This window comes from Corylus avellana, chromosome 2 (genome assembly GCF_965113065.1).
Source record: "Corylus avellana chromosome 2, dhCorAvel1.hap1.2, whole genome shotgun sequence".
Classification (NCBI taxonomy): domain Eukaryota; kingdom Viridiplantae; phylum Streptophyta; class Magnoliopsida; order Fagales; family Betulaceae; genus Corylus; species Corylus avellana.
Genome location: NC_142491.1, coordinates 38,670,042 through 38,684,085, shown reverse-complemented (window position 1 = coordinate 38,684,085; position 14,044 = coordinate 38,670,042). Strand labels below are relative to the sequence as shown.

General features: G+C 36.4%; 1 protein-coding gene across 2 annotated transcripts; it reads right to left on the bottom strand.

Annotated features, from left to right (window-relative positions):
- Nucleotides 1–231: 231 nt before the first annotated feature.
- On the bottom strand, nucleotides 232–12,300 carry KAPP (kinase associated protein phosphatase). Of its 2 annotated transcripts, none has more exons than XM_059594937.2 (13): nucleotides 12,064–12,300; nucleotides 10,778–10,958; nucleotides 10,488–10,661; nucleotides 10,205–10,380; nucleotides 9,947–10,105; nucleotides 8,643–8,786; nucleotides 8,494–8,555; nucleotides 7,313–7,448; nucleotides 2,505–2,599; nucleotides 1,731–1,846; nucleotides 1,508–1,637; nucleotides 1,130–1,184; nucleotides 232–993 (listed from the first exon to the last, which is right to left on the bottom strand). In XM_059594937.2, the coding sequence occupies exons 1-13, from the start codon at nucleotides 12,199–12,201 to the stop codon at nucleotides 841–843; spliced, it is 1,719 nt and encodes a 572-aa protein (XP_059450920.2). In that variant the 5' UTR covers nucleotides 12,202–12,300; the 3' UTR covers nucleotides 232–840. The 2 variants fall into 2 exon arrangements, with proteins under 2 accessions (XP_059450920.2, XP_059450924.2); XM_059594941.2 differs by having other exon boundaries at nucleotides 9,947–10,102.
- Between the last annotated feature and the right edge of the window lie 1,744 nt (nucleotides 12,301–14,044).

The window sequence follows — 14,044 nt, the reverse complement described above, 5'->3', positions numbered from 1 at the left end:
ATGTAGGAAAACATTCACAGGAAAAGGAGAGGGAGAGATGAGGCTGTTCGGGTTTTTTCTTACGCTGTAGTTTACCATACACTTACGTTGTCATTCTTTTCTTTTTTATTTTTTCTTTTTCTATTCAATGCAAGAGAGGGGAGAAAGGGGAACTATGGAGGAGGGTCTTCCTCATAGTTGATCCTAACCGAAGAAAAAAAAAAAGACAAGACATGAAAATACATCCAAATATATGGTTAAAAGCGGCCCATTTAGCAATATAATGTACACTTCTGTTGTCATTCACAAACTTCTATTACAAGTTTCCCTTCGAGTGGCATATCAAGTGAACATAAAATATTCATGTTTCACTATTATATATATATATATATATATACTCTTGTTTCAACTATTAGAACAAGGCAAGGGCTAATGGCTATTCCGACTAAAAGGTCATTCGTCCATATTACTCTCCATCTGACTTGCTTGGTCTGTTTGCGACTCTCAGAGTCGGAGATCTTTGAAAAACGTCTTGCACGCTAGTTTGCAATTGTAAAATCACAGAGTCCATGGAGGAAAAGGTCTCCCACTATACACATCTTGTTGGTCCCTGTGAATGGAGATTCCTCTTCTTAACTCATGACACCAATATCTTTACAGCACAAGGATCCTGCTTGGAAGCCAACCATTCACACTTTCTTCCAAATGCCCATCTGCACCATACATCTTGAAGCAGCTTCTTACTCTTCTTGAACCAATATCGCTTGGAAGAAGCAGAAAAGTGATGGTACAACAACTTCAAATAACAACAGAAAGCAAATATACTCATTCGTATAGCTAAAACCTTTTTTTTTATTCAAATCAAGAGTCAACTTTACATGAGATACTAGTGGTATCAAAATCTAAGAAAATTATAGAGGTGTTATCCTTTGTTCGCAGTGTTCTAGCCTCACTCAACAAAAAATTAGCAATATTCTCTGCTGAATCCGCGCCCGTCGAGTGTCTCTCCCTTGTCTGTCAAGCATAGAAATTTGGAGATACATAAAAATGACTTGGGAGGGAGAATGAGAAAGATCAAATTCATAAAAATAAATAAATAAAACCCTCAGAGTGATCAAAGGGAACTTAAAATTATGTAAATAGATAATACCTGAAGGACTAGTTGTGTTGCCTTCTTCACACTAATGACATCCCAGAACCCATCACTGTGATTTTTGTACGATCCAGAGTTTCATTTATTAAATGTCATAATACAAAATATAATTGAGAAAGCAAAATATAAAAATTCTTCAATTTCTTATAGTCAAGTATTTCTAAATAATAATGGGACTTATTCAAGAGAATGCGACAGCTATTTGATGGTAACTCTCAAATGGAACTTTTAGATATCCAAAATAAGGCCCATCAGTTAGATCAGTCAACATGAGCTGAATCAAGATCTAGATATAAAACTTGTTATAAAGACAATTATGGCTGAAACTGATGCATTACACAAGAACTACAAAGACAAGATCAGAAGCAAAATCACCTTGCCAATAGTGCAAACGCCCCACTTGCTCGATGAATATGCACAACTTGACTTATATAAGGCTCTGAACTGAAGCGGGAATCCTGCTGTTTAAGAAATTTGTCTCCAAGCATCCGAGCAAGGTTCAAACCTGAATTAGGTAAGAAGAAAAAAAAGTGAGCAATTAACCATTATTTAACAATGTATGAAAAACTTGAGGTCATTTTGCCATTAGGCCCATTACCACAGAGACGAGTTTCCCCATCTTTCAGTGGTTCTCCTGTTTCTTCAATTCGGCGTCTTTCAGAATAACTAGTTATCCTATGGTCTTCAGTCATCTTAATCTGTTTCCCATCAACACTGCCACAACAAAATCACATCTACTTGTGATTACAGTATATAAAGTCATAAGGAAATGTGTGGACCCTAGAGCACAACATAACAAAACCACAAGAAAAGAACAAAATTATTTTATATGATTCTTGATTGAAGAACCTAGCTCTTTTAGGAGCCATATAAAAGAAACAGAGTTCTTTTAGTCAAGAACCATATATATAATACCATATGTTCAAAACTACTAGAAAGAAATTCAAGAGCCAAAAACAATAATACAATATGACAAAGCCACAAAGAACAGAAACTGCAGTGCCACATCATCATCTATACTTGTCGACCCTGGAGTTGCTGTAATATAACAAGATAAATACTAACAATAATAACATATGCGATGATATGCAAAATTGATAACCACCAATGTCCTGTCATATTCCACCACATTCAAATCAAACAAAATTCATTTCAGTGAATGGATTCATAAGATGCTACTTGAAAGCTATCATAAAAATAGTAAAAACCACAGTAGCCACACAACGACTATTCTGTAGAAGGTCAGAGCTGAGGACCCTCAAGTTTCCTGCTTGCCTACCAAAAACCCCATCCAATACACTAGAACACAAGTTTTGATGCTATATTATCCTAACGATCATATGAATGAAAGAATGACAACATGAACACATACTTCATAACACAAGCTGAATCCCCAACATTTGCACATTGCACAAAGAAATTTTCATCACCATCAGCCCATACCAGAAGCACCGTCGCAGTACAACCCTGCAAAGAATTGATTATCATAATGCGCAAATCTGCCTTAAATTACTAACAAGACAAACATTTAAAAGGACAAAGGAATAACCCTTTTCACATCAGTTCTTGTCATGAAAAAAAAAAAATATATATATATATATATATATTGGATACTCAAAACAGTCAAAACACTAATACCAAAAACATCAATTGGATAAACTCGCATTTCATCGTGCTGTTCAGAATTACTTCCATGATCCAAGTTCCCACTGATTAAATATCAATTACAAAAATAAATTACGAAACACCATAAAAGAGACAAGCAAATAGCATTTAAATCTAATTAAAAAGGCCCTTTTTTCTTTGTCTTTTATCTGCAGGTTAGTCTGGCACTAGTTAGTGCATAACACCCCTAAGGCGTCACAACTCAAGAATTCACCAAGCTAGCCAGAGATGTGAATACTGAGGAAGCAATTCTCCATCTCTCATATATATCAATAGCATGGTCTGCGAGCATTTTCCATGTGTAGAGCTCTCTCTCCTAGTGAACAAGTTTGTAATTATTTAGGAGCATCCATATGCATACATCCCAGAAGCACAATTAAGGTCCCCCCCTCCCCTTAAGACAAGGGCAAAATTTCTTCTAACTAGTTACCTTGCATCTCTATGACAACTTCCCCCGGATATTGTTAGATTGACAACATTACTTCATAACACCAAAAAACCACCGTCTTTAAAGCAAAAGTCTATTATTAATAAGGGCTGTTGTAGTGTATTATTTTTATTTTGTTTAATAAGTAATCGAAATATCATTAAAAGCGAAAAGCACAACCAGGTACACAGTAAGTATACAAGAGAAATACCTAACTAAAAGGAGAAATAGAACATGATAATTAATTTCCAAATGAGTTACAAACACAGTTGCCCAAATATAAAGAGAATAAAAGGACTTAAGCTCCTCCAATGTCTACTTGCGGTCCTCGAAGATTCGATCATTCCTTTCCCTCCAAAGGCACCACAAAAGGCAAGAAAGCATCATTTTCCACACAACAGCACTCCGAGTGCTACCACCAGTCCATCAACAAGCAAACAAGTCAGCTACCCGACTAGGCATAACCCAGGACAACGTAAAGGGACTAAAAAAAGCATTCCATAAGGCATAAGCAACCTCACAATGGAGTAGATGCTGGTTCACAAACTCCCAATTCCTCTTGCACATACGAGACCTATTGCCCACAATGACATGTCGCTTCCTAAGATTGTCCATGAAAAGGATATTTCCAAAGGCCGCCGACCAAGCCAAAAAAAAAGCTTCTCAAAGGAACCTTGGTCTACCAAATACTCTTTTAGGGAAAAGGAATGCATCATTAATGACATTGTAGAAGGAGCTAACAAAGAATACCCTTTTTTTATGGGACCCACCAAAGCTTGTCTTCACCTTTCGGTCTCTCTCTATAGGAATACAACAAATTGAAAAACAATGCAAGGCATTCGCCTCCTAATTGTGAGCCACTCCAATAAAGCTTGTGTTCCACTGAAAAGAACCACTAGAAAGCACTAAATGTACTGCTACAGAAGCATCCTTCACACAAACGATGCTAAATAAATCCGGAAAAACTTCCTTAAGGGCCTTCTCCCCACACCACACATCATGCCATAATCCAATTTTGAAGCCATCTCCCAATTCAAATCTAGTACGACTAGAGAACAACCTCCATCCCCTCTTGATATTCTTTCATAAACCCACCTCAAATCGCCCAGGGGTTCAATAGAACACCACCCACCCCACAAACGGCCATATTTAGCATCCATAACTCCTCTCGACCGTGCCTCTTTGTCATGCATATAACACCACAACCATTGCCCTAAAAGAGCGTGATTGAACATCCTGAAGTTCCAACTCTCAACCCTCCCTCAAAATTGGAGAGCAAACATTGGACCAGCTCACCAAGTGAAATTTGAATTCTTCACCTATCTCCCCATAAGAAGTCTAGATGGAGCTTCTCTATGCGATTTGCAACACCAATAGACAGGAAAAAAAAAGACATGAAGTACGTAGTTAAATTGGAAAGGGCATTCTTTATAGGGGTAACCTTGCTACCCTTAAACAAATACATCATTTTTCAACTAACCAACCGATGCTTTATCTTTTCAACAACACTGTCTTGAATAGATTTGGCTAGTGTAGGAGGCCCCCAATTGAGGACCACGATACTTCAAAGGCAAAGAAGAAGCCCCACAGCCCAAAATGCTTGCCAAATGATAGGGATAAGATAAGGTCGAGTTGGAATGTAATTCCAACTCATTAGGCTTAGAATGTTAGGATTAGATTAGATTAATAGTTGAGTTAAAATAGGATTTCAATTATTTAGGATTAGTTTTATTTGAATATTTGATATGTTATCTTTTAGCTGTTATCATGTTATCAATTGTAGTCTATTTATAGACCATTTTATTAATGAAGAAAGTAGAGAATGATTTAGATGTATGTCTTTGTGGTTTGTCCAATTGGATTCACTTGTGGTTTGTCTCCAGCCCTAATTGGAGTTCATTATCATTATCAATACCATTTCCAATCTCATTTCCACGTTCATCCACTATTCATCCATTTCATCATAAATTCCCTATCAATTGGTATCAAAACAGTTGAATTCCCCATTCAAAATCGCTCAAAACCACCACCAGCCTTCCACCTCAAAGCCAACAATGTCTGTCAAGGTCCCCTTGAATGCATATCAAATAGAAGCAATTTGGGAAGCACTTCTTGCGCAGATGATCGAGCAAGTGAGTGAGTGTTTCAAGCAATTCCGGCCTGACAGCATTTCAGCACCTGCCGTCCCACTCACCCAACCCAAGACCTACAAACAGCCCCAACCACCAAAAATTAGCAGCACAACCTGTGCCACACCAGCAATTATTGGAGCCCGCGTCCCACGACGCCATCACCACAAACGCCGTTGTTCCTTTCAGCCACCGCCGACAGCCGCACGCCTCATCACTGCTCATCCCGACTGCAAATCCAACCAGACCCATAAGCTCCCACAACGCCAGCCCACAGGCCATAACCCCACGCTGCCACGATTTAGTTCCTCAGATTGTCGCCTACGCAAACGGCCTATTCACGAACTCTATTCAGAACAGTAAAAGAAGAAGAAGAAGACGTTTTGTATTCTTTGTTTGGTCTAGGAAAAAGAAAAAGAAAAAGAATTGTGGTAGAGAAAAAGTCAAAGAAATTTATCCAAAAAATAAAATAAATTGGAAGGATAATTTTCTTTTTAATTTTTTTATAATTCTTTTAATTAAGTGGTATTAGTCAGACCTTGAGGACACAGTCTAAGGGGGTAGGAATGATAGGGATAAGATAAGCTTGAGTTGGAATGTAATTCCAACCTTTCAATGCCTTATCACTATTCATACCTTTCAATGCCTCTAGGACTTCACTCTCCTCAAATGGATGCTCTAACCAAGAGGCCTCCAGCTTATCTATAGAGTCGGAAGCATGGCCATCCTTAGTTCTCTATTACCTTTTTTCCTAAAGTCGAACAAGAACCCAACACCAGCTCAAAATTATACTCACTTCAATGGCCACAAACAAGGCCAGGAGCTCCTCTTCAAATCGCTCACACGAAAGCGCCACAAAATGGCAGATCTTCTTCACTGTCTGCAAAACCCAGGCTGAAGGCAAAGACCCTGCTTTTTCTTATTTGTACTTGCTGGACAGAAGTTCATCGAAGTGAGCTCCTCCTCCGAGAACATTTCCACCTCCAAACAAGGGCATCACTCCTACCCACTCCCCTTACAGCACCCCTAATTAACTCAGAAAACTCAATACCTTTATCCTTTTTTCCCCAACACAGCCCCACTGCACCACCTCTTTGAAGGAAAAGAAGTCCAGCAGAGGGACCCGCTTACCCCCCTTGTCAGAAAAAGCCCACTTTGGGCTAGTAGGCAGAAAGCACAACTTGGAGAGCACCTCCTCAAAAGAATAGTCCACAAAAAAATTAGAGAGCACTTCCTTCACTTCTGAAGCGCCTTCTTGTAAAACCCAATGAGGCTCACCTCCAAGCACGACTTGTAGTGTATTGATTATGGGAGCGAGTAAATGAAAATTCTGGGGACCACAGCAGAAACCATTCTTGCCGAGTAGCAAGACTGTCAGGACCTGAACATCATGGCAGAAGCTGTCTCCAATGGAACAGTGTAACTCCTGCATCCTTGATCAAGGTTTCAGGAGAATAGTTCAGTCAATCCAACTAGGTAACATGTTGTCATCATGTGTTGTGGATCCTCAAATTATTACTTCTTTTACCTCCCACCACCACCCCCCAACACCAAAAAAATAATAATAATTCTGGAAGCTGTTTCTACAATGCTCCCCAACCATTGCTATATTAACAGAGTAGACTACTGAATTCCAAGAGTGAAGACAACCATGACGTACAAACTGGTAAATCATTGTAAAGAATTCTGGAGACTTATAATGGATATTGAGGTACGAATCATTCAATTTCATTGTAGATACAAGGACCCCAGCCCTACGATCCAAAAAGTTTTCCAATTTGTAGCCTGTCAACACTAGAGATGTTACTAGAACTTGATACTGACAAAAAAAACAAATCATTTTGAGATGAACACATCTACCATTTCAATTACAAGCTACAGATAAGAGCATACAAAAGTTGAAGTCAAACAGAAGAAGGAAAAATGCATTTGACTGCAAGTAACAAGAAACTATCATACCTCATAACAATGACTCATGCATGCTTCTGTCTGGGAAAATGCATCCCTCAGAACATCTGAAGCGTCACATAGTGATAAAACCCTCTCCCTTTTTAGAGAATCCGACAAAGTGGCAGCAACCATCTCAGGTAGAATTCTAGAGAAGAAAATTAACTAACTGAGATTACTAAAGTATCAGACAACAACCAAGGACAAAAACACCATAGCAGCTTGATGCACATTTTGGAAAAGCAAGAGCAGGGGCAGAATAATCTAAAAACAAAATGAAGAATAGCATCTCAAATGGGGGATCTGTAAGGGCAAAGAGTTGTTTGAGAATCACAATCTTCAAAACAGTCAATTTTGAACCCAACCTAATTTGACCAACAACCAACTGTTGGAGTATCAAATCAGTTGCCGTTGGTTGCAAATATTTTGCCCAAGTACAAAAGGTATTTAGGAAACACAACTATACAAACACATTCGAGCATACCTATACAAACAAATATTTATATGCAAGTGTATATGCATGTGTGCATGTGTATGAATACTTTAAAAAGATCAACCAATTAATTCTACAGTGATTCAAACAGGTATTAACTGGTTGAATCAGGACAACATAATTCCTATTCACATAAATTACATCATGAGCATTAGGGGATTCTTTCTCATCCAAAATTGAAAATTGTGCCAATTGGATTTACACCATAGAAACCATAGAATTTGATACACAGAGAAGGATATAATAGACCTTTTTTAGATAGTAAATGGAGTTCTTTCATTTTATACTATTTATCGGTATTGATCACTGATATTGGAAAAATCGGTTCTTTTCTTTCGACCCAATCCATACTCTAAGCGAGTCACACATATACCCTAATACATGTTCCTCATTCCTGAGGAAATTCCCCAAGGGATGAACCAAATGCAAACAAGTTCTTGGAGTTCCCATAATCATGTCAATATTAAAGAGAATTTTTCGCTAAAAAAGAGCATTATATGTATTCAATTTTTTCTTTACCAGATGACAAACACAAAGCATGAAATATTAACTTAAAACCATGACTTGTAGGATAAACCCAAATTCACAAAAGAATATAGAAATTCCGTTCTACAATCTTATAACCATCCAATTTTTCAAATAGGCAGAAGACAAAGTCCAGAAACCACAACATGATAGCACATTTAAGTCGAGAACTAACTTGCTAGCATATTTGGCAGCCCCTGCTCCACCATGTCCATCACAGATGCCAAACAAACCAAACTGCAAGGTAGGCATCTAAGTGAGTATAACTCTTTGAGGAGTATGTACAAAGGATCTTCATTAAAATAAACACAATAAATCCAAAACCTGGTCCATCCCAGGAAGAGGCCATTGATAGTAGCACACATCTTCCATTGGAAGCTTCTTTCCTCCTCTACGCAAAGACATTGGATCTGATGCCACGCCAACTCCAAAGGGAATCTGACACTCAGTTTGAGACATAATGCGAACCTGACACAGGATATATCAAATACTGATCAAAATAAGTAGCAATTATGGCATTGATTGCATTTTAAAAATAACTAAACAAAGCATTAGCTATACTTCAAAGATTGAAAAACTGAATTTCCGCATTCATGGTATCATCACACGAGCAATTTAGCATACAATATTATAAAATTAAACAGTGTTCAATCAAGTCATCATCTGCAAGAGTAAATTTCTGCAATCATGTCCTATTTCTTTTATTTTTTAAATGCGTGAATATCCTAAATCACATCATTAGCTAGACTATTTTTTTCTTAATATATGAAGCTCAAAGAATGATTTTAATTTTATATATATATGTATATATAAGTCCTGAAAACTAGAAACATGAACAAACTCATAGGCAACCATCCATGGGTATAGAGTATAGAAAAAGAAGGCCTTTAACTCCATTACCATCCTCTCATTGTCTTTAAAGATTTGATCATTCCTTTCTTTCCAAATACACCACATCAAGTAACGAGGGATCATCTTCCAAACAGCTTCACTTTGAGGACTACCACATTGCCCTCTCCAACTAGCAAAAAGATTTATCACTAGACAGGGAATGACTCATGCTAAACCAAAGAAACCAAAAATAGAGTTTCATAAGGCATTAGCCATCTCATAATGAAGTAAAAGGTGGTCAACAATTTCTCCACTCTTTTCGCACATGCAGCACCAATCTACCACAATGGTCTGCCTCTTTCTCAAGTTGTCCAAAGTGAAGATCTTACCTAAAACGGCCGACCAAGCAAAGAAAGCCACTCTCAAGGGCGCCTTCTTCAATTTGGAAAATCCCTACTATAAATACTAAGACAATGATATTCATCAAAGTATCCAACTATTACTACAAATAGGCAAACCGTTAGCAAGAAAACAGTATAGAATACTAAAGACCACGTAGATTAAAAAATTAAACTGCACATAATACGGAAAAACCTTATCAAAATATGTTTCCTAATGCAAGAACTCCTTGACGCTAGAAAATATTCAATAAACCAAAACAGCATATCAACTATCTCTGTTAATGTACTGTCAAGTTATGAAAACATAGATATATTTATCTAGAAAATCCGTCACTGTTTTGTAGAATCAGAAATGGCACCTATAATTCAATTTGAAACAGAGGTACATTAACTTACATATAACTGTGAGGTCGTGCCGAGAGTTATTATGTCTCCACTTGCAAGCTCAATTGGGTCACCCCAATGTCTACTTCCAGAATCCGGATGGTTGATCGACCGTGAATTTAAAAGCGTTCCATTGAGGCTACCCATATCTACAAGCTCCCACTTCATCTTCTGACAACAATAGTGCATGTATAAAATAATTAGCACCATATATACAGCACAGAAGCATGATGGATATCAAAGTGGTATATAGTTATTATGAAGGTTTACATTCAAATTCCAGTTTATCATCGCATGCTTCCCTGACACCTCTGAATCCTTCAATAGTAAATCACTTGGAGAAACTCTTCCAAGGGTCAGCGGAAGCTTAGAGGTATTTATTGACTGTACAGAACAACGAATCCCACGAGATGGACCAGATATAACCTCCAGGGTGAGGCAGCTTCCTGCAATTCTAACAGAAATGTATGATGACGTATTTTTCATACTCAGCTAATGTGAAGAGATATAGAAAATTAACCTCTTCATACAAGTGAAAGAGATAAGAAATTACTTTGATCTAGAATATCGTTGTGCACAAACTCTTGAAATCTATCATCTTCTAAACTCTGTCTACCATGTTTTAGAACGTCCACTAAGTGGTCAGATGCCAAAGGACGCTTAAGCGTCTGACCAACCAAAACATCTTCTGTAGGATCAGATATTACTTCTACAACCAAGCTATCACCTGGGAAGAGTGAAGAATAAAAACTTTTGCTTAGGACTTAGACCTAGAAGAGCAACAAAAGCATAACTACTAAGTTAATACTGTTAAAAAAATATATAGAAGATAACATTGAATACCTTGAGTTATATGAGGAGATACAGGAGGAAGCCTCTGTTTGTGAATAAGTCTATAATTCCAGGGTGAGTGGAAATGTCCTTCATTCTGAGGACATGCCCCCTCTAGATCATAATCTCTTGGCAATTCATTGATTTCATTTCGGATATCATCCGAAACAAGGGGCCTATCTAGGTCAGCAACCTACAATAGAAGTAATCACAATGAGTGAACATCATGAGCAGTTTTGGGGGGGAATAATCAGAACTACTTTCCCTAAGTTTTCTATTATCCATTGATCTCTGTCCTTAAGCCTTAGTTACTTGTCATTGACATTGAGGGGAACTTTTCTATCCTATAGTATAAAATCCACTAAGCAATCAATCAAGGGGACAACTCAAAAATCCATTAATTGTTACATCATTGATGGGTGTATAATATAAATGTCAAAAATACAATGAAATAATATAAGCTGTGATGTCCTTTACCAACCAAGAAAGAAAAAAATATATATATATATATAAAAAAAAAAACTATTGTAAAATTTTACCACAATGAACTCATTCACATAATCAAAACTCGTATATAAAATAAAATAAAAGACAAAGACTGCTACTTTAAATTCCATTAAACAAAACTAAGAGAGATATAAAAAGCTTGCAATTTTGAACAACTTCAAATTCCCCTACAGCCCTACTCCAAGGTGCAATGAAGTAAGAGATTAAATGAATGGAACAGTCCAATTGACATGAGTTTCTTAAACATCAATCCGAACTGATATTTCCAACAGAACACAAACCCAAATGAGCACACAAAATAACAATAGCTAACATCCACGAACCAAACATTTACAGAATATGAATTCAAAAGATTTTTCAACTCTGATTTTACCAAAATTTTAACACAAAAATAAAAAACCAAAAATCAATCCTTGCCCATAAGACGCTCCTTTCAATCCTAAAATGACACGATCATCACTTATTCAACAAAAAATATCACACCCGTCTATGCATCTCGAAACAAGCACACAACACAGCAATAAAACCCTAAAACGGTGCGTTTCTTTCATACAAATCCAGTGGAATCGAAAATGAGATAATAAAAACGAAATGCATAAACGCTAAACAAATCGAAAAAGCTAAGAAAGCTCTAAATTCTCCAATCTTCTCAGACGATTTGTCAGCAACCAAACGGAGCATTGCATTGCTAAGACAAATATAACGAGATTAAAACCCCGTAGCTTCCAGAGAAAAAAAAAAAAAAAAAAAAAAAAAGAAGCTGGGAAGAAATAGTGAGCAAAAACAGGTACCTTGATGGTGCGGGAACGGGAGGAGGAGGAGGAGGAGGAGAAGAATCGCCATGGCTTGCAGGCGAAGATGACGAAAAGGATGAGGGCAAGAACCAGCATAAGGAGTAGGGCACCGACAATGCTCAATAGCATCGCCATAGTCCTCGCTCTCTCTCCCCCTCCGGACCAACTGATTGGCGTTTGGGGTTTGCGAGAAGGTCGCTAACGCTTTGAAATGGTCGCACTTCTTTTTTTATTATTTTTATTCCAAACCATTTACGGTATTTATTTTTGTTCCTAGCAAAACATTATCGTACATAGGTTGTGAATATGTTTGCAGGAGTTTGGTTCGCAAAAATATATTATTAGTTATTTTTTACTGAAAATACAATTTTTACCATTTATTAATTAGATTAACACTTAAGTAAAAATATAAAATAATGTCGAAAAAAAAGTTGCTTTTATTAAATAAGTATGCTCCAAATTCTTTTTCGCAATAGGTTATTAAATTCTCAGGGCAAAATGATTTGTGTTTATTGAGGCAACTTACGTGTTAATTATTTTTTCAGTTTAAGTGGATAAATATGATCAATATATATATATATATATATATATAGTGATTAAAGCTTTACCTTAGACTTTAAGACACTTCTTAAATTCCAAACAACCCGCACTGACCTTTTACCTGTGGAAGACGTGTGTCGTGTGGATTAATTTTAGAAATTCAGCAATAAAATGAGACTTTTTTCTGATAAACTTGAAGTCGGTTGAGTCAATGTAACGATTTAAGCTCTAATTTTAGACTAATGCTATAAGAAGGACTAGAATCATCTCAAATGTAACGTGGTTTTTAAAATCACTATTAAATTTGAGATAATCTTGATTAAATTTTGATATATTGGTAATTTTAAATATCACATCACATTTTGGAAGATTCTAGTCCTTCTTATACTATTACTCCTAATTTTGACACCGATTTGCAAGTGAAGCAGGTGCGATAAGCACGCAGCTCTCTTCACTTGTTGAGCTACTTTAGATATGGATTTACTTAATTGTCCAAATGATTTGGCTCATTTTAACAAATAGAAGATAAATGTAAAAAAGTAATGCTACTTTATTTTTATTTTATTTTTTTACTAATTAACATGACATTTTTTAAGTAATTTCTTAAGGAAAATGCTAATTGTTCTTCTGGTGTTCTCCCAACTGTAATGTGACTTTTAAAATCACCAATAGATTAAAAGTCAATAATAATAATCTCAAATTCAACGGTAATTTTAAAAGCAACATCACAGTTGGAAGAACATCAAAAAAATACTAAAAGAACACATAATATTTTCCTTTTTTTAATGTGCAATGAACCTGATGTCTTGATGGCTAAACATAGAGTCCATAACCAAACTTAGCCCACGAATCCATATAAACCCGTCCAGCAATGTCAATTGCAAGTGTGCAGACGACAATATGGTGGGCCTATAGTCCATTATCCAAAGCAGGTCAAGGCCCAAAGAGGGGGGTAAGAATTTTCCAATCCTTAGGATCTGTTTGGAATTGCGATTTCAATAAGTGCGATTTTAAATGCGTTTGGTAAAACATGTTAAAAAGTTTTTTTTTTAATTAAATATTTGTTATGATAAATCATAATTTTAGTTTAAATTCGCATTTTTTCAAATAAGCACCCTTTAACCTGCTTATAGAAATCGTAAATTTTTTTTTTTCTATTTTAAATTAAGTACTTTTTAAATCGCAATGTCAAACACCTTATACCTTATATTTTGCGATATCTTTTAAAAACACAAATTATTCTTGTGAAATCACAATCCCAAACGCAACCTTACAAGAATAAGCAAAAAACATGGGGGGAGAAAGTTAACGGGGAATAATGAGTATTTTTATCTCACAATGTTGAATAAAAAAATAAAAAGTTAACGGGAAACGGTGACATCAAAAGTATAAGATAGTTATAAAATAAAAATGCAGTTTCTAACATTTATAGAAAATA

Coding starts and splice junctions, on each gene's coding strand:
- KAPP (XM_059594937.2), bottom strand. CDS start 12,201: ATGGCGATGCTATTGAGCATTGTCGGTGCCCTACTCCTTATGCTGGTT. Junction 10,381..10,487: donor CAACGATATTCTAGATCAAA/GTAATTTCTTAT, acceptor TTAGAATTGCAG/GAAGCTGCCTCACCCTGGAG. Junction 1,847..2,504: donor GATTCAGCTTGTGTTATGAA/GTATGTGTTCAT, acceptor TTGTTGTGGCAG/TGTTGATGGGAAACAGATTA.